Genomic DNA, 18,209 nt, shown 5'->3' on the forward strand with positions numbered 1-18,209 from the left:
TGGGTTACAAAGCTCATGTGTCTTCCATCCCATTAGTCATAAAACATGAGCTTCTGCTTGGGGAAGGGAGCTGATGGGTAATTGCTCCCAGATGTTAATGGCTCAGGCAGTGCTCCATAATATGTGTACAAGTAGGGCTGTGTTAATAGAGAAAGGCATTATGACAGTGCTTCTAGATAGAGGTCTCTCCTCCAAGTTACCATAACAGATTTATTGTACTGTATTTATTTGATTGTTTGTTGTGGTCTTGAAGGTCAAACCTTAGACATTGTTGCATTAAGAAGCTATACCTCCAGACCTGTGTCTTCATGCTGATCTTTTAAATATGTGTTTACCAAGGTTCTGTGTTGCAGTAGTCTTTAATGCAAAGAGAAACGATATGCCTGGCTCCAGAGAAATCCGAACATCTTATCTTGCCTCTCTTTCTGGGAAAGATGGGCTGAGAAGATTCTCTGAGTTTGGGTCCAAAGGTTTGGGCCAGGGCTTGTAAGAATATGTCTGTGTTGTACATGGAAGATCTGACCCTGCACAACAGGTATCCACAGATTACTGTAGGCCAGCATCAGCAAGGCTGCGACATTTGAGATGGGTGTCGTTGATGCATTAAGTTTGGGATTTAAGGAATATGTTCATCTTTAGAGGTATTTGGGACTCATCTTCACCATCAAATTCAATTCCAGGTCTTGTCTCTGTCAATTTGCTTAACCTTGCTTTTACCTAACCCCATCTCTGTAGTTGATTTCTCAGCTGTGTCTGGGGTCTTTTCTATTCTAAAGGGACAAAGATTCATTGAAGGTACTGAGCAATAGGGAGTGTTAGCCCAGAGATGCTTTCCATTTGAAAAACGGTTAACCCTTAGGTCTTTGAGACTCACAGAAAGCTGTGTGTGTGTGTGTGTGTGTGTGAGAGAGAGAGAGAGAGAGAGAGAGAGAGAGAGAGAGAGAGAGAGGGAGGGAGGGAGGGAGGGAAGGAAGGAAGGAAGGAAGGAAGGAAGGAAGGAAGGAAGGGAGAGAGAGAGAACAAGCTTCTGCTTGGTTTGGGGGAATTCTAGAGCTCTTTGAGGACAGAAGAGAAGCAGCAGGAGTTGACTGACTGCACGAGGGTATTATGCCTCATGGGATGCTGCTTTGACTTTTTAGCCAGGTTGGTGAGAGATCACATTCTAGACCCCGGAGGATTTCACCACAACTTTCTTTTCTTCTGTGCCAGGCAAGTAAGTCGCTGGAGCTGAGGGAACATCATGGCTGGTGAGTATTTGTGGAACCATCTGAGATCTGAGTTGGACAGGCTCATGCAAAAGCAACATATCCATCTTTTCAGCTTTTCTCTCCTTGGGTCACTCTGAATTATACTAATACAAAACTTTGTGGATCTTGGGGGAGAGGGCCTGCAGAGCAGACCTATCAACTTGGGCATAGAGGGGTATCACCTCATGTGAGCGGTAAGCAGTCTCACCACTGGTCACTGCTTTCATCCTCAAAGCCACAGCTCTTGCCTGATTTTACTCTGACCAGTGGCAGCCTGGAAGAGGAACCAATTCTCACGATAAGGGCTCTGTCTGTCTTTCCATTTTCAAGACAGATACAGAAGCTACTAGATGTTTCTTACCCAAGACTAAGATACATAGTCTGGCCTTTTTCCTGTGCCACCTGAAGTTCTTTTTCCATCGTGTCTCATTTTCCTTGATTTGGATCTGGGCCCTGTTGGGACCCTGAGGTCCTGCTGTAGAGCACAGCATCACAGCATCGTAGGAAGTCAGCCCTCCTATCTTCATTGCAATAGGTCAGGCCTGGTCTTTTGGTTGGAGGCCTGGCTTTAGGTCTGCTGGAATTGTCCTATTTCCCTTCATAATTGGGCAGTCTGATTTGTAGGGACTGAAATACTTCACTGTGGTTCTCTCTTCAGTGTTTCTGGAAGCCAAGAATGCCCATGCAGTCCTGAAACGGTTCCCTCGTGCCAATGAGTTCCTGGAGGAGCTGCGTCAGGGCACCATTGAGCGGGAGTGCATGGAAGAGATCTGCAGCTATGAGGAGGTCAAGGAAGTATTTGAGAACAAAGAGAAAACGGCACGTACTGCCCTGCTGCTGGGTTCTGGGAGAAGGTGCAATCTTGGGAATAATAGGAACAGGTCTAAAACAAGGGAAGAACACCACCCAGGCTACATCCTACTTGTTGGAGCCCCCAAAGCAACATTGGGGTGTCCCTCTAGGTTTGTTGCTTTATTTGTGTGAACTTCCTCATCTGGGTACTTTGCCTTTTATCCTCAGTGAATTCCCCAGCTCTCTGAGAGCTTTCTCAAGCAAGTAAGATGACTTAGGGTGTAGAAGGAACTACTAGCCTGTCCTTAGTACATGATTTGCTGGAGGTCTCAGATGTCCCGGGCATGAATGTTAGGTGAGCAATTCCTTGTTGTGCCTGTCTTCCTCAGGAGTGAGTGGCCCTTCTTCTTTTGCAGATGGAGTTTTGGAAGGGATACCCGAATGCAGTCTACTCAGTCCGAGATCCCTCGCAGAGCTCAGATGCCATGTATGTGGTTGTGCCCCTTCTGGGGGTAGTCTTGCTGATTGTCATTGCCTTGTTCATCATCTGGAGGTGCCAGCTGCAGAAAGCAACTCGTCACCACCCCTCCTATGCTCAGAACCGGTACCTAGCCAGTCGTGCCGGGCACAACCTCCCCCGAGTCATGGTATACAGGGGCACTATGCATAGCCAGGGAGAGTCCTCTGGGCATCGAGAGGCAGGGAATAATTCACAGATAGTCCTGGGGGCCAGCCGGGGAAGTAGAACCACTGTCCGACTGGAGAGCACCCTCTACCTTCCAGAGCTCTCTCTCTCCAGACTGTCCAGCGCTACCCCTCCCCCCTCCTATGAGGAGGTGACTGCACCCCAAGAGGGAAGCAGTGAGGAGGCCAGTGTCTCTTACAGTGACCCTCCCCCAAAGTATGAAGAGATTGTGGCAGCCAGCCCCAGTGCAGATAAGTAGCTGAGCATGGGCCCTGGCCTGTATAAAGGCCTCTTCCAGAGGTAGCCTGCTTCCTTTTGGAATTCTGAAAGACTGTGCCACCACAAAACAGCCTTAGCCTCCTTGTTGCCAAATAATTCCCTAACCATGGATTTGTAGGAAGTCAGTTGATAGAGACAGTTGACAGTTGGTGTGTGTGCGTGTGTGTGTGTGTGTGTGTGTGTGTGTGTCTGTCAGGGTGGGGGGCCATAAGACAAGTGTATGATCCTCTGGGAAAAGCTACAGACCTGAATGCCCAGGTCTTCAGACCCCACCCCCACCACTGCCAAGTCCCCAGTGTCCTGCCCTATCTTAGGGACTGGCTTCTCTTATGCCAAAGGAAACATCTCATGGTGTTGATTGTGACCAGAATGTCCACAGGCTCATCCCGGTGGCTATGGGGCTGTCTAGGAACCCTTGTGTATCTGGTGACCTAGGCCCCAGAGATGAGGGGGTTAAGCTAGCCCTGTGGTTTCCCCTTTCTCCACAGTTCCATGCTTACTGTTCTCACTTATATTATGAGGACAGAAACAAAGATTGATCTAGGAACAAAACACAAATAATAACAAGTGAACCATAAATGAAAACAATATCACCTGGACCATTTGAAGCCCTCCAAAAGAAATCAATTGGACAGACCTTGGCACAGCCTTCCTCCAACACCCACCCCTATGCTCCTGACCAGAGTGAAGTCTATATATAGATCAACCTGGTAGGAGGACAGGGGATGGGAAGGAGGAGGGAAAGGGGCTGGGTGGCAGAGCTCCTTCTTCCAGACCAACCAAGGGGCCCACTTCAACTCTGCCATCTTGTTTCTGATGTGTACCAGCTGTGCTAAAACCAGTCCCCACTAGCACAAGCTCACATGTAGCCTTGGAGAACTCTGTTGTGGGGAAAACTGATGTCCTCTTCGCTCATGGAGCCCAGGGCCTCTCCCTGGCTGTTCCAGACTGGCACAGCGAGCTCAAGATTCCTCCTTTGTAAGACTGACAAACGCATAGGATAGTTCAAACCATGAGCACCACCTCCTTGGCACTGTGCTGTCTGGCTTTCCAGTTTTAGGATACTTCCTTTTTTGTAAATAGATGCATTGAACTTGAACTTTAGATTGTGATTTCTCCTAATGATGGTGCCCGTACAGGGAGAAGTTCCCGAAGTGTCTCTTAAAAATTTTTCTTAGTGTGGGAGCCTGTGACCTGGAGTCTAAAGTCCACCTGGGGTTTGCTCTGCCATGGCAAGGTGCTGATGTGCTTTCAATGAGGCTTGGGAAGATGTTGGGCAGAGGTGACTTGTTCTTTAATCAAGGATGAGGTAAAAGACTTTGTTGATACCATCTCTACCCGCTCCAGCTCTATTCTCCTGGCGTCTGTGCCAAATCATTTTTCCTCTGTGGTGCTTTAAAATATAGCACATTTGTGTGGGGCCCAAAAACAGTGCATAGCGTGGGTCTGTTGGCAATGGCAATGTTTTCCAGCCCACAGGGTTGACAAGCTTCCTTCTGTCTAAGCAGCCCTTCGAGGCAGACACTGAGACACATTCCTTGAGTGCAGCCCTACCTTGAGGCCCCAGATGACTTCTACAGGCTGTTCCAGTACAGGGGACTTTCCCCGGGGGGGGGGGGGTTGTTTCTAGTCGAGCTTGTGTTCTTACCCCAGTGAGGTTGCCAGCTTGGATAACTCCACCCTGTGGCTCCCCTACCTCACAGGCCCATTGGTGGCTGATGGAGCTAATGCATTGTAAAGCTCTTGAAGTCCCTTGGAACCAGTGAAGTTTACCCTTAGCAAGATTCTTCTAGAAATAGGTAGTAGCTGTAAGGGACTGGTTTTAGGCAAGGGCTTCAAATGCCTCTGATGTTGAGTGTCAACCTGAGGAGTCAATCTCTTTCCATTTTACCCTACGTGGGCCTTCCTCTCCCCCCAGAGTTCCTGACACCAGAAATGACGAAATGGCATTTTTCCCTCTGTCCCTTCATTTTGATCTTCCCCCTCCCTCCCTTCCTGCTTTCTTTCCTTCATGTTTCTCCTCTTCCCTTTTCTTTCCATTATTTTTTCTTTTTATTCTTTCTCTCCATTGGTCTTCCAGTATTGCACTCTGGCCCTTCCTAATGAAGGGATTTGGAGCTCAGAAGTCCCCTGCTTTTTCCATGATGGAGACTGGGCTCAGTCTCAACCAGACATAATGGAGATCCTGGGGAAGCTGGAAGCTCTGGGTCAGCCTAACCTCTGCAAGCATTTTATTAAGCTGGTGCCTGATTGTGACCTGGGATATATGAAGACAAACTTACCCCAATGTGACTCCTCTCCCCAGCTGGCAGAGAGTCAGGCATAGTGACCAGAGCCACAGAGTATGTCAAGGAATCCCCACTGCCTTTGGCGTGGTTGGGCTGCCTGGCAGCTAGAGGCTAGGGATACTTGAGTAAGAGCAGGAAACTGACTCCCAAGGCCTGTTGAGAGCGATATGCAGCTCTCAGGAGCTAAGAAATGGATGCAGGGCAAGTGAGTGAGTGAGAAACAGCTCCTTGCATGTGGCCTGTGGACTCTGGGTCAGGTGCTTCAAAGAGCTCTTCCAGGTGACTTGTGCCAAGCCTCTGCAATGGTTTTTCGCAGCATAGTGTTTAGTATATATAATGGGCATAATTCCTCGAGGTGCACACTTGGCTTTTGCGAATGCCCTGTACATATCTTTTCAAACTCTGTCTTTGTATAGACATTGATTTGATACAATGCTGACACTTCAGTAGCCACAGTTTTGTTTGTTTGAGACTTGTGTATGCTTGTGTGTATGTGTGTGTGCACATGTGGGCATGTTGTCTTCTCTTATTGCTTCTATCAAATGATAGCTGGCATGTGGTTCTATTTGTTCCAGGAGGGATCTGTTCTGAAGGGAAGACTGTCTTCATTTTGTGGGGCCTGTACTCTGTTGGACCCCGTCCCACTCACCTGCCTTTTTGGCATGGTGTCCCCTTCCTCAGCTCCTGCTCTGTAGTTGTCAGCAGCTGAAGGAAATCTGAGAACTCCTGTGCATGTGTGCGTGCGTGCATGTGTGTGTGTGTGTGTGTGTGTGTGTGTGTGTGTGTGTGACTATTGACTTTCAGGATGGTGGGGTTAGTTACTTAGATATTTTTCACTAAAAATGAAAAGGCTTTAAAAGTTTCCTTAAAATATAACTGTCACCTGTTTTCAACCAAACCCTTTGTAAGACTTTTTTTTAAAAAGAATGGCAACCCTGTCAGTCCCCTCCCAGATGGCCCATCACTTTGGGTTTTCAAAATGAAAGCACAAAAGAAAGAGTGGGGCGCACAGGTGCCTGGCATGTGCATACCCCTGCACAGCTGTGTTGCGCCCCTGGTGATCACAGAGGGTGTGATCACAAGCAGCTGGACCTGGCGAAACCATAGGCCCCCTCTGCTAGTTGCCAATCCACTGCCATTAGTGGTGAATTCCTCTAGGGTGCTCCAGTGAACAAGCATCTGCCCCTATTGTTTGACATTGTCTTTTGGTGTCCAAACAATAGGGATTAGGGACAGCAGTGTTTTCTGTTCAAGCAGTTTGAGCCAGATGCTTCTACTCTCCCAGTGGATGGCAACTCCACAGATCCTAGCCAGAGTTGATGGATCCTTTGACAACTAAATGGCATCCCATGAGAAAAACCAAGAAAAAAAAAACCAACATTGCCACTAGATTGTCTTTTAATTCAAGTGAGTGTTAATGGCAGAGAGAGGGTGTGAGTCTCCAGGACTGTGTCTTTTTAGAAGAGTGTGTGTGTGCTCTCACTGTGTGTTTGCTCACAGTAAAGCCTGAGTTGTTGGGCCGGGCTGCTTTTCAGCTTGTCAAGTACTGAAGCTCCATTCCTAGGCATCACCGGTTCCCGAAACAGTCACATCTTCTGCACTGAAGTCTCCTAATACTAATCAGTATAATTAGCTAATTTTAGACTGCTGTAATCAGACTGCTTCCCACTACAGTAAAAGCCCATTAATTTAAGCCCACTAATTCAGAACTTAGAGGAAATTCAAATTGGAGATAATTCACAGTAACTACAGAAAAATATTTGAAAGTGTCTTCCCTTCAGTCAGTCTTCAGGGCCTTCTTTGTGAAAGGAATTCGGTTTAAAATAGGTACCCCTTTCAAAGGAAAAGCTCGAGGTATCAAAGATTTCTTCATTGTGCCTTCAGCTTAGAGTTTAGCAGTTTTTGTGCATAAGGCTTTCTGTACAAGGTGATCCCTTGTTCTTTCTCCATTGTGGGATGTTAGATATTGCAGCCTTTCACTCTGTGTCTGTATTTAGCCTGTGAATAACATAGTCTGTGATCTTGACTGCAGTTTCAACACCAGTATGTGTTTTTCGAAGTCTTCTGTAAAGCAGATGTTGCACTCACTCACCCCCAAGTCTTCAAACTTTGGAGCTTCTCCTTTCCCTGGCTGTGGGAGGCAAATCTCTCTCTAGCAAGAATTTCTCTGACAAAGATCTCCAAACAGCACACCCGCACAGCTCAATGCCTCGACAGTTGTTTCACTGTATTACTATCTGACCGCTGAACGTGCCTGCCCTTCTCCAGCCCCTAGCAAGCATTAAGACTGATATCTAGAATTGGGACCAACCCTCCAGCTGCTTTTTGCCTCCCAAGCTGTCTTGCCTCACTGATGCCACTTTCCCAGGCCTGAATCTACCTGCTATTTCACTTTGTCATTGTGAATTTGTGACAGTGGCAACCCTGATATGTGCAACTGAGCGTATAGAAATGATTGCTATGAAATGGATTAATTTTGGTACAATTTGAAACTGTGCTTGTTTTCATGTGTTGACCGATGTCAGCTGGGACATCTGTACATTCACTCATATGTTGGGATTTCAAATGGAGCCTGGGAGCAACAAACCAACTTGCTTCTGACCTGACCTTTCTCGTGCATGCTCTCTGGCTCCCTTTTTACAACCGTTGAGTTTAGCTGTTAACTTTTGTCTTTCTGTATAAGAAAATAATGAGTAAAAATAAAGAGCAAATGGCATCCACTTGTACCTTGTCCTGGTCCATCATAGATCCTAGATGATTCTCTAAGTTCCCCAGAGTGTGGAAGGCTGCGGGTCAAACTCCTGGACCCAAAAATCAGATTGTATAGATAAGGGAACAGCCCAAACCAGTTTAGGAGCCAGTTGGAAGTAGAGAGATAGTCTGGGTCCTAAAGTTTGTGCTCACAGTGTGTTATCTGATCCTCTGTCCCATCCCCCTTTATGGGATGAGGTTAGTAAGATCTGGCATAGATCTTGTTTAGCAACTTCCTAGTCACCTGATCCCTGCTTAGGTGAAGGCTCTAGAACAGATCCCAGCACAAGCTGGGCTCAGGTTTTGAAGCTCTGGGAGCTTTCCCCAGAGATAAGGCTAGCACCTGCAAGGAAGTTAATGTCCTTAGAGTTCCCAGACTTCCTAAGTGTCCTTGGTGAGGAGAATGCATGGGCTGTTTCTAAATGATCACAACCAGAATTTGGTGACTAGTCAGTTTGTATTAGGCCCTGTACCTGTGTGAATTCAAACAGTCCTCCAAAGATATGGGGTTTCTAATCAACTCTTATTTTCCAGCTAGGGGAGACACAGCCTGATTGGGCAAGCCATTTGACTAAGGGCTTACGAGGAAGAGGTGGTATGCTTATCTCATGATTGCAGAGTTTTCCTCACTTATCTCACCTCAGGCTATTGGCGCAGCATGGTGGGGCCTCCCTCAGAGAAAGCTCTGAGGTGTTGGCTGTCCATTTCTTCAACATGGCCCTGCCTTTCCTATTCTGCTGCTATCCTCAGAAGTGCAGTGACCATGTAGTTTCAAACCAGACTCTGAACGTGTTTCTTCCCTGACACTCGTGGAAGGACTCAGGGCAACTACCAAGGTCCCTATGGGCAGGTAAAGCCAGAAGAGAAGTTGAACCCCTCTGTAGGATATGATATGAAAGCCTAGGACCCTCCCCCCAAAAGACAAAATGTTTGGACCACCTCCTATGAGTTTTCTAGATGGAAAATACTGTTTTCAAGAATCACATGAGTAGTAACTCCAATAGTAATGATGATTTCCTGCAATCTTGCTAAAGAATTCAAACTGTGGGATTTACTCAGTTCAACTAGGATGTGTATGTCATTAAAACAAGACATTGTGGGGCTTGAGAGATGGCTCAGCAGTTAAGAGCACTAGCTGCTCTTCCAGGAGACTCAGGTGCAGCTCACAGGCTCACATGTTTGCTCACAACCATATGTAACTTCAGTTTCAGGGGACCCTCACCCTTTTCTGGCCTCTGCTGGAACTGCACACATGTGGTGCATATACGTGCATGCAGGCCAAACATCCACACATTAAAATAAAATAAGAAACAGAAGAATGTTTTCTATTAGGCTGGTGCTACTGGATCCCAGGAACCCAATGGGTAGGGCAGTCAGTGATGATGCTTTAAAGCTGAGAGTACATACAAGGTTAGGTGCTGGTAGAGCATCAACAAGCTAAGAAATCCTTGCCTAGAGTCAGGCTGCAAGGTTCCAGAGGGTGTAGAGTATAGTATGCCAGGTCCCAGCCACCATACAGCTGGGGCTGGTATGTAAAAATCTATAATTAAGGTAAAGGTTGAACTTAGAATTTAGAGAAGACCAGCAGGGCTTGATATGGAGGCTCCATGAGAAAGCCTTCTTAAGGACACCATGGTCAACTGAAGTAATTATTAGACAGAGGACACGGGAGTCAAGTCAATGAAATCAGGCAGAAAGATAATAAATGAAAAATCCTGGAGTCTAGTAACCCATTCCTGTTGTTAAGGAAATAAGAAGCCAGGGTAGCATGAGGGAAGTGTACAAGATGAGGTACAAGGTCATTTAGAACATCTTCAGAATTGCTGTCTGTGCTAGTGATAGCAGGAGACCACAGAGAAGTACTAGAAAGAGCAGGAAGACCTGCTATATGGAGAGAAGTCTGGAGAGGATCAAAAATCAAATGGCCAGGTAGGAAGGCCAGGTATTTTCAATCATTCTGATGGGCGACAGCAGCTAGAGGAGACAAAGAGAAATATACTATTGATAAGACTTTGTTCTAACTTTGGTAGACATTATGGCCATGTGGCCATTTAAAATGAAGATTATGGAGATTTTGAAACCACAGGAAGGCCTTGGGACCAGGAAGATGCATTGTTATCCAAATTAGTCCAGTTGATTCTTTTTTGGGGATTTTTGGGTCATCCTGAGAGAAAGAAATACATATTTATCTGGGAGGCAGAAACCTGTAAGGGGACTGATAATTGGAAAGAGGGGGAAAGCCATTCAGATTCAGATGATAGAGTCATTACCTGTGAATGGTTTCACTGGAGGAGCAACAGGATGGGAGAAAGAGACTGGAGATTTATTCTGGGATAACTGATGGGTGTGATGTGGAGGATGTGGAGCTGAGGAGGGGACTCCTGGGTTAGAACCAGAGAAATCACTGATGCTCAAGTTACCAGAAAGATAGCAAGTGAAGGCTTGAGGAGAGAAGTCATAGAAGCAGAGGGAATTGTGAAGAGTTTGATGCTTTGCAAACTAAGGGAGGAGACTGTTTCTAGAAGGAAAAATTGGAGAATGATTGAAATGCTTCCAAGTAGTGAGTAAAAATGCCCCCTACATTGATTTATTAGACTGATTTAACAATGGTGTCTGAAGACTCCAGCAAGGGCTGCTTTCAGCTGAATGAGTGGTGTGGCACTTGGGAGATGGAAGAGCAGAGATAGAGTGCATGAAAGCCTCACTTTCATTTTCTTTTTTTAAATTTAATTTTTTATTAAATTATATAATTTTACAAATTTTCACCTCATCCCCTCCTCCAATTTCCCTTCTCCTCCCACATTCCCCCTCCCCTCCCTCTCCAGTCCAAGGAACAGTCAGGGTTCCCTGCCCTGTGGGAAGTCCAAGTTCCTCCCCCATCCATCAGGTCCAGGAAGGTGAGGATCCAAACAGACTAGGTTCCCACAATGCCAGTACATACAGTAGAATCAAAAGCCAGTGCCATTGTCCTTGGCTTCTCAGCCCTCCTCGTCAGCCACGTTCAGAGAGTCCGGTTTGATTACATGCTCCATCCGTCCCAGTCCAGCTGGCCTTGGTGAGCTCCCATTAGATCAGTTCCATTGTCTCGGTGAATTGACCCCTCGTGGTCCTGACTTCCTTGCTCATGTTCTCCCTCCTCATTTGGACCTTGGGAGCTCAGTCCAGTGCTCCAAAGTGGGTCTCTGTCTCTATCTCCATCCAACTTCAGATGAAGGTTTTATGGTGATATGTAAGATAATCATCAGTGTGGCTATAGTAAAAGGCCAGTTCAGTTCCCCTCTCCTCATTTGCTCAAGGAGCAAGCTGGGGTCATCTCCTTGGACACCTGGGAACCCCTCTAGAGTCCAATCTCTTGCCTACCTTTAAATGGATCCCTTAATTAAGATATATTCTTCCCTGATTCCATATCCACTCTTCCTCCATCCCAACTGCCCCATTCCCCCAAGCTCTCCCCATCCTCCCCTTCTCATTCCTCTCTCCCCATCTCCCCTTACCCCCATCCTGAGAGACCAAGAAAGGCACTAGGAAGTCCTCAGACACTGTGTGAGGCTTATAGCAAGTCACAAGCCCTGAGCATGACCTCTGTGCTGGGACAGAATGCTTCACCCTACACGGCCCTTTATCTTACGAGACAAGATTATGGAGGCACAGAGAAGACAAGTGAATTACCCAGGGTGAGAGTCTAAAAAATGTAAGAGTCTAGCAGTGAAACCCAAAGACTAGGGATGATGGGAGGTGCCCTGAGAGCTGTGACTCACTTCCCTCTTCATTTCTCAGCAGGATGTTGAGATACAACCTGTCTACTCCCCTCCAGTTCCCAACAGTGAAGGGCTGACCGACTCAGAATAGGGCAAGTTTCCTTAACCTAGTGAGCAAGCTCTTCCCCAGCACTTCTTAATGGCCTGCCTACTGTAGACTATGACCGATGTGCCACTGGATCAATGAACTGGGTCACACCTTATCCTCCATGCTAGCCCTCCTCAATCTTTCCATCTGGAAATGATAGGGAAACTTAGAATATCAACTGTAGTGATGGGAGTTGTGATGGATAATCTTCGTTGCTAACTTGAGTGGATTTATGAACAGAAGAAACATCTCTTGGTGTGTCTGTGAGGGTATTTCCCAAGTTTAACTGAGTTGGGATGACCCACTTTGAATGTATATGACCCAACTCTGGGGGCTGAGGGTTGGGGTCCCATAATAAATCAAAAAGAAAATCAAGCTAAGCTTGGATGTATGTAGCTGGAGACTTTTCTCCGTCCCTCCTTGGACTGATTTCTCTTCTGCCTGCTTGTCCCTGCAGCCACTTATAAAATAATCATTCAGAGCTTAATATTAATTATAATTGTTTGGCCAATAAGCTCTGGCTTCTTAATGGCTAGCTCTACAAATAAATTAACCCATTTACTTTTATATTATTTTAAATTTATTAGATTTTTTTAAAAAAAATACCAATCTAAGTTCCCACTCCCTTCCCTCCTCCCATTCCCTCCACTAACCCTCCCATTCCACCCCTATCTAATCCTCAGAGAGGGTAAGGCACATTGCTTTGGGGAAGGTCCAAGGCCCTCCCTACTATATCTAGGCTGAGCAAGGTATACATCCAAAGTGAATAGGATCCCAAAAAGCCAGTACATGCAGTAGGGATAAATCCTGGTGCCACTGCCAGTGGCCCCTCAGTCTGCCTGAGCCGTGCAACTGTCAACCACATTCAGAAGGACTAGTTTGGTCCTATGCTTGTTCCTTCCCAGTCCATCTGGAGTTGGTGAGCTCCCATTAGCTCAGGCAAACTGTTTCAGTGGGTGAACCCATCCTGGTCTTGACCTCCTTGCTCATATTCTCATTCCTCCCACTCTTCAATTGGACTTTGGGAGCTCAGTCCAGTGCTCCGATGTGGGTCTCTGCCTCTGTTTCCATCAGTTGCTGGATAAAGGTTCTGTGGTGATATTTAAGATAATCATCAGTCTGGCTATAGGGCAAGTCAAGATCGAGCCCCCTCTCCTCTATTGCCCAGGGTCCTAGGTGGGGTCATCATTTTGGATTCTTGGGAATTTCTCTAGGGTCAGGTTTCTGCTAACCTTATAATGGTTCCCTCAATCAAGATATCTCTCTCCTTGCTCTCATCTTTGTCCTTTCTCCATCTCGACCATCCCGTTCCCTCAAGTTCTCCTCTACCCTCCACCTCTTCCCTCCTCGTCTCCTACTATCCTTCCCTCTCCCCCCACCCCCATGCTCCCAACCTTGCCAGTCAATCCTGTTTGTTTCCAATTTCCAGGTGGGTCTATATATATTTTTTCTTTGGGTTCACCTTATTACTAAGTTTCTCTAGGATCATAAACTATAGGTTAATGCCCTTTGTTTATAGCTAGTATCTTTAGTAAGGAGCTGCAGGCTGCATTCCTGCCCGGCTCCCGGCCAACTGGCTAGCTTATGCCCCAAAATAACAACACACAAACTGTATTCATTTAAACACTGCCTGGCCCATTAGTTTCAGCCTCTTATTAGTTAATTATCATATCTTGCTTTTACCCATATTTAGTAATGTGTGTAGCACCACGAGGTGGTGTCTTACCGGGAAAGATTCAGCATGTCTGACTTGGTGGCTGGCTTCATGGTGACTGTCCCAGAGAGGAGAGGCAGGGCAATTTCCTGAGGCATCTGCCTCACTCCCAGCATCCTGTCCTGTCTACTCCACCCACCTATGTTCTAACCTATCAGGCCAAGCAGTTTCTTTATTAATTAACCAATGAAACAGCAGATAGATAGAAACACTCCTACATCAAGTATCCACTTATGAGTGAGTACATACCATATTCATCTTTTTGGGTCTAGGTTACCTCACTCAGGATAGTGTTTTTTAATTCCATCCATTTGCATGCAAAATTTATTTATTTTTTTACAGCTGAGTAGTACTTTAATGTGTAGATGTGCCACATTTTCTTTATCCATTCTTCAGTTGAGGGCCATCCAGGTTCTGGCTATTACAAATAATTCTGCTATGAACATAGTTGGACAAATGCTTTTGTAGTATGATTGAGCATCTTTTGGGTATATGCCCATGAGTGGTATTGCTGGATCCTGAGGTAAGTTGATTCCCAGTTTCCTGAGAAACCGCCACACTGATTTCCAAAGTGGTTGCACAAGTTTGCATTCCCACCAGCAGTGGATGAGTGTTCCCCTTACTTCACACCTTCTCCAGCATAAGCTATCATTGGTGTTTTTGATCTTAGCCATTCTGACAGGTTTAAGAGTTGTTTTGATTTGCATTTCCCTGATAGCTAAGGATGTTGAATATTTTCTTAAGTATCTTTTGACCATTTGAGATTTTTCTGTTGAGAATTCTCTGTTTAGTTCAGCACCCCATTTTTTAATTGGGAAATTAACACATTTATAGTAATCTGTGTAATATCGCATGCCCTGTGGCCTACAGGTACCAGTAATGCTCTGGTATCTTACTCCTCTAGAGTCTGCTGGCATATGCCTGAGTCTGTATTCTTTCCTCCTGTCTCTCTGCTTGGATTTCCAGCCTATCTATATTCTGCCCTTCTATAGGCCAAAGCAGATTGTTTACTAACCAATGGTAATAAAAACATATTCACAGCATACAGAGGCTTCACAGCATATGGAGGACTATCTCACATCACCAGTATTCATCTTTGTTTGTTTACTGACAGAGATAAAATGTGATCAACCATCTCACCATCCTGTTGCCATGTCTTCTCCAACTTAATCGACAGCATCCTTTCAAACTGTGAGCCACAAAATAAACTTACCCTTTTGTCGGGTGTTTTGTTATGACAGTTTGACCAGGAACCAAACACAGGCATGTCTGTTGTGAATCTCAGGTATGAGAAAATGTGTGTAGAGTCTATTTCACGTCTTTGACAACATCTGATAAATCACCATGTGGTCGAGGATTCCACAAAGTCCCTTTACCAACCCTTCTTTCTAAGGACTAGCAAAGAGGTTTTCCACTATGGACTTCAGTGGTTCTTTGGAAACAATTGAAGGGAGGTGGACATTGGGCCACTGTATAGGCAGGTGATGAAGCCTCTTCAGGTCTCAAGATCTGCTATTTGGTCGGGGGTAATGATTCCTGGGTCAGTAGAGAGAAAAGGAGAATCTAGAATATGGAGTGGGCAGTGATAGAAGTTTTCAACACTAGGATGTGACTGCACCATCTTCTTGATGTTTAGTGGCTGAAGACTGGGAAATCAGCCAGGAACAACAAAAACACCTTGACCTTAGTGGCTTCCTCAGTTGCTGAGCCAGCTTCCCTCCCAAGAGGGAGCCATCAGGTAATGTTCAGTAGCGATCTAGAGATACTGCAGAGTAGCCTCTGGCTGTGAGCAATGGGGTGCAGTGTAGGCTTCTTGGCATTGAGTTCTACCTCCTGGAATGTAAGCTAAGACTGGCTCTGTCTGAGGCTCCAACTCAACTTCACTGGAATAATTCATCCCCTTTACTGAACTCATTTATACTCACTGCGGAGAAGATATTGTGTGATGGAGCAAACTGTCCCTTTGCTCTCCCTGTTATGCTGAGAAAATTCTACTCAGCACCCATCACATTCTAAAAGAAGCAAGCATAGCTAGAGTCCCCAAAGATTCACGGATTTTCTCTCTGTCTCATTGATGCTATCTGCCTATAGAACATGAACTCCAAAAGGGCAGAGACACTAACCAATTATGCTCAATATATAGTTCTGACCATCACTGTCTCAGTTCCAATCCTACAAGATGATCTTCTAAATTGTTAACCCGTTAATCACTGCTATCATCACGCAGGGGACCATTTAAGCTACTTTAGGATGTAGCCTTGCCATCACAGATAATTGCCTTCATTTGAGGGCTGCATTCATAACTGTTTTCATCTTGAGACCAACTTTTCCTACAAGACTTTGCTGTTCTTGCAATTCAACATGAATGCAGGTTTAGGACAATGACTTACCTCTGTGTCTGCAGCCTTGATGGAGGATGAATAAGCCAGGAAGGCAGATGCTTCTTGGAAGATTAACATTTGTATGTAGACTCAAAGTAAACAAGATAGACACAAAGAACAGGCAGCAATGGCAGACCTTCATCCTGCTGTTAACACCTTGTTGGTCTAAAAGCCAAAGCAGCTCCTGTGTGTCTGTTACACAGAAACCTTCTGTTCTCCCTCCTCATCTCTAGTTACCTTCCTTTTCCCAAATAGTGCTTCTTCCAGTTTCACAACTGTGTGTGTGTGTGTATTTTTCATGTGATAGAGAAAACTTCATATTTGTTTATCCAAGTCTGTTGTATTTTTTCAGCAAAGTAGCACATTATGAAAAGCAGCCTGCAAATAGTAGCTTTTCTATATATCGATAACAAACATATTGAAAAAGAAAAGCATCCTATTCACAGAAGCCTCAACAACACCGTATAGATAATTTAACAAGAGAGGCAGAAACACTTATACTATGAAAAGTTGAAAGTGCTGGAGAGATTGAAGAAGACACCAGAGTTAGAAGACCTCTCGTGCTCATGGATCAACAGAACTACTACTATGAAAAGGGCTACCACATTTTATTGCCCTCCCTCTGCTCACAAAGACTTTCCTTCTCCAGGCCTGCAGCTTGACCCAGGGCCCTTTTGTTTGTACATCCTGTCTCTTTAAGGCTTCTCTGGGCTCCCTTCTCTTTCCTGTCTAGTGGGTGTAGCAGCCTGGGGCTTGAAGTATGACATCAGTACAGCTGGTAGCTGCTTCCAGGAGGCTGAAGAATTGTTTACTGGTCTCTAAACCTCATTAGCAAGCAGAGAGGAAGCTCCCAGCTGCCTAGCAGATATGATCTTGTGAGTTCAATTGCTTGAGTTGGGGGATGCAGCTAAGACTGGGCTATAGGCAGGCCTTGGAGGCAGGAGGTCATTGCACCCAATGGTGTTTGGGATTTCTGTCAAGACCTTTTGTTAATGAAGTATTACATGCTGTGATGGTTAAAATCATAGTTTGACACAACATAGAACATGGGAAGATGATCTCAATGAAGGATTGTCTGCATCGGGTTGTCCTGCGGGTGGTGTCTAAATTAAATTAATTGATGCAAGAGTGCAAGGATTGAGCTGAGCACACATGCATTCATTTCTCCCTGTTTTGACTGTGGATATGATGTGCCCAGGTGTTTGAAGTTTGTAAGTTGAGTTTCCACCAATGATGAATTTAAACTGGGATTGTGAGCCCAATAATCACCTCTTTATGTCAGGAGGTGCTTTTTGTCAAGGCATTGTATCAGATGAACAGAAATGAAGCTAGAACATATAGGGACCCCAAAGAAGAAACTGGTTAAGCGCATACTGTCCTGCATGGAGTAAGCCTAGGTCTATTAGGAAGCCCTGTTTTCTTCCAGTGTACTTTTATGAAACAACAAAATACAGTTTAAAATTCTGGTTTGGCTCAATGTTCCACATGAAGATAGGAAACTGCAGTTCAGAGAACAAAAAAAAGCAACTTTTCCAAGATGTCCCACTGACTAGCTTAGGAGTCGCTTGCTGCTAACTGACTCTAGGCCTGGGCTTCTGCCACCTCCCAGCACTGCTGCCAGAGCAGGTGGAAAGGGGATTCCGAGTAGAGTGCTCAGCTTGTGGAAGAGCTGGAAGAGGCGAAGGCTGAGAAGCTTTATTGGAAGCAGGTGATGCAGCCTGAGAACAGGCCAACACACACACACAAGCACACACACACACACACACACACACACACACACAGAGAGAGAGAGAGAGAGAGAGAGAGAGAGAGAGAGAGAGAGAGAGAGAGAGAGAGAGAGAGAGAGAAAGAGAGAGAGAGAGAGAGATCAACATTTCAGTTTGTGTGGTTAGATGCCTTCTCTTTGTAGAAACTAAATACCTTTCAGGGTTCAGTCTGAAATGTGCATATAATTTTAATTGGATATGTTTGGTCCCAGGGGAGCAACACCTTAAGGAAAAGCTGATACATTTCCCGTGAAGAAACTTGACTTGAAGGGAGAGAAAGCTTTCACCCTCCATCCCCTTGTGCTAATAACACAGCTCATATTTTAATAAAGATTCAAGCCCTCAAGCAGATACTTCATAGGGAAGAAATGTAGATCAATAAACAAATGAAAAACAGCTCAGGTTTATTCATAATTAAAGCAATATAAATTAAAACAACAATGAGATAACATTTTCACCC

General features: G+C 45.4%; 1 protein-coding gene across 1 annotated transcript; it reads left to right on the plus strand.

Annotated features, from left to right (window-relative positions):
- Positions 1 to 1,991: 1,991 nt before the first annotated feature.
- Prrg3 (proline rich and Gla domain 3) lies at positions 1,992 to 2,983 on the plus strand. The gene is made up of 2 exons (XM_038316852.1): positions 1,992 to 2,066; positions 2,456 to 2,983. The coding sequence occupies exons 1-2, from the start codon at positions 2,007 to 2,009 to the stop codon at positions 2,981 to 2,983; spliced, it is 588 nt and encodes a 195-aa protein (XP_038172780.1). The 5' UTR covers positions 1,992 to 2,006.
- Positions 2,984 to 18,209: the final 15,226 nt, after the last annotated feature.

Source organism: Arvicola amphibius, chromosome X (assembly GCF_903992535.2).
Source record: "Arvicola amphibius chromosome X, mArvAmp1.2, whole genome shotgun sequence".
NCBI classification, from domain to species: Eukaryota; Metazoa; Chordata; class Mammalia; order Rodentia; family Cricetidae; genus Arvicola; species Arvicola amphibius.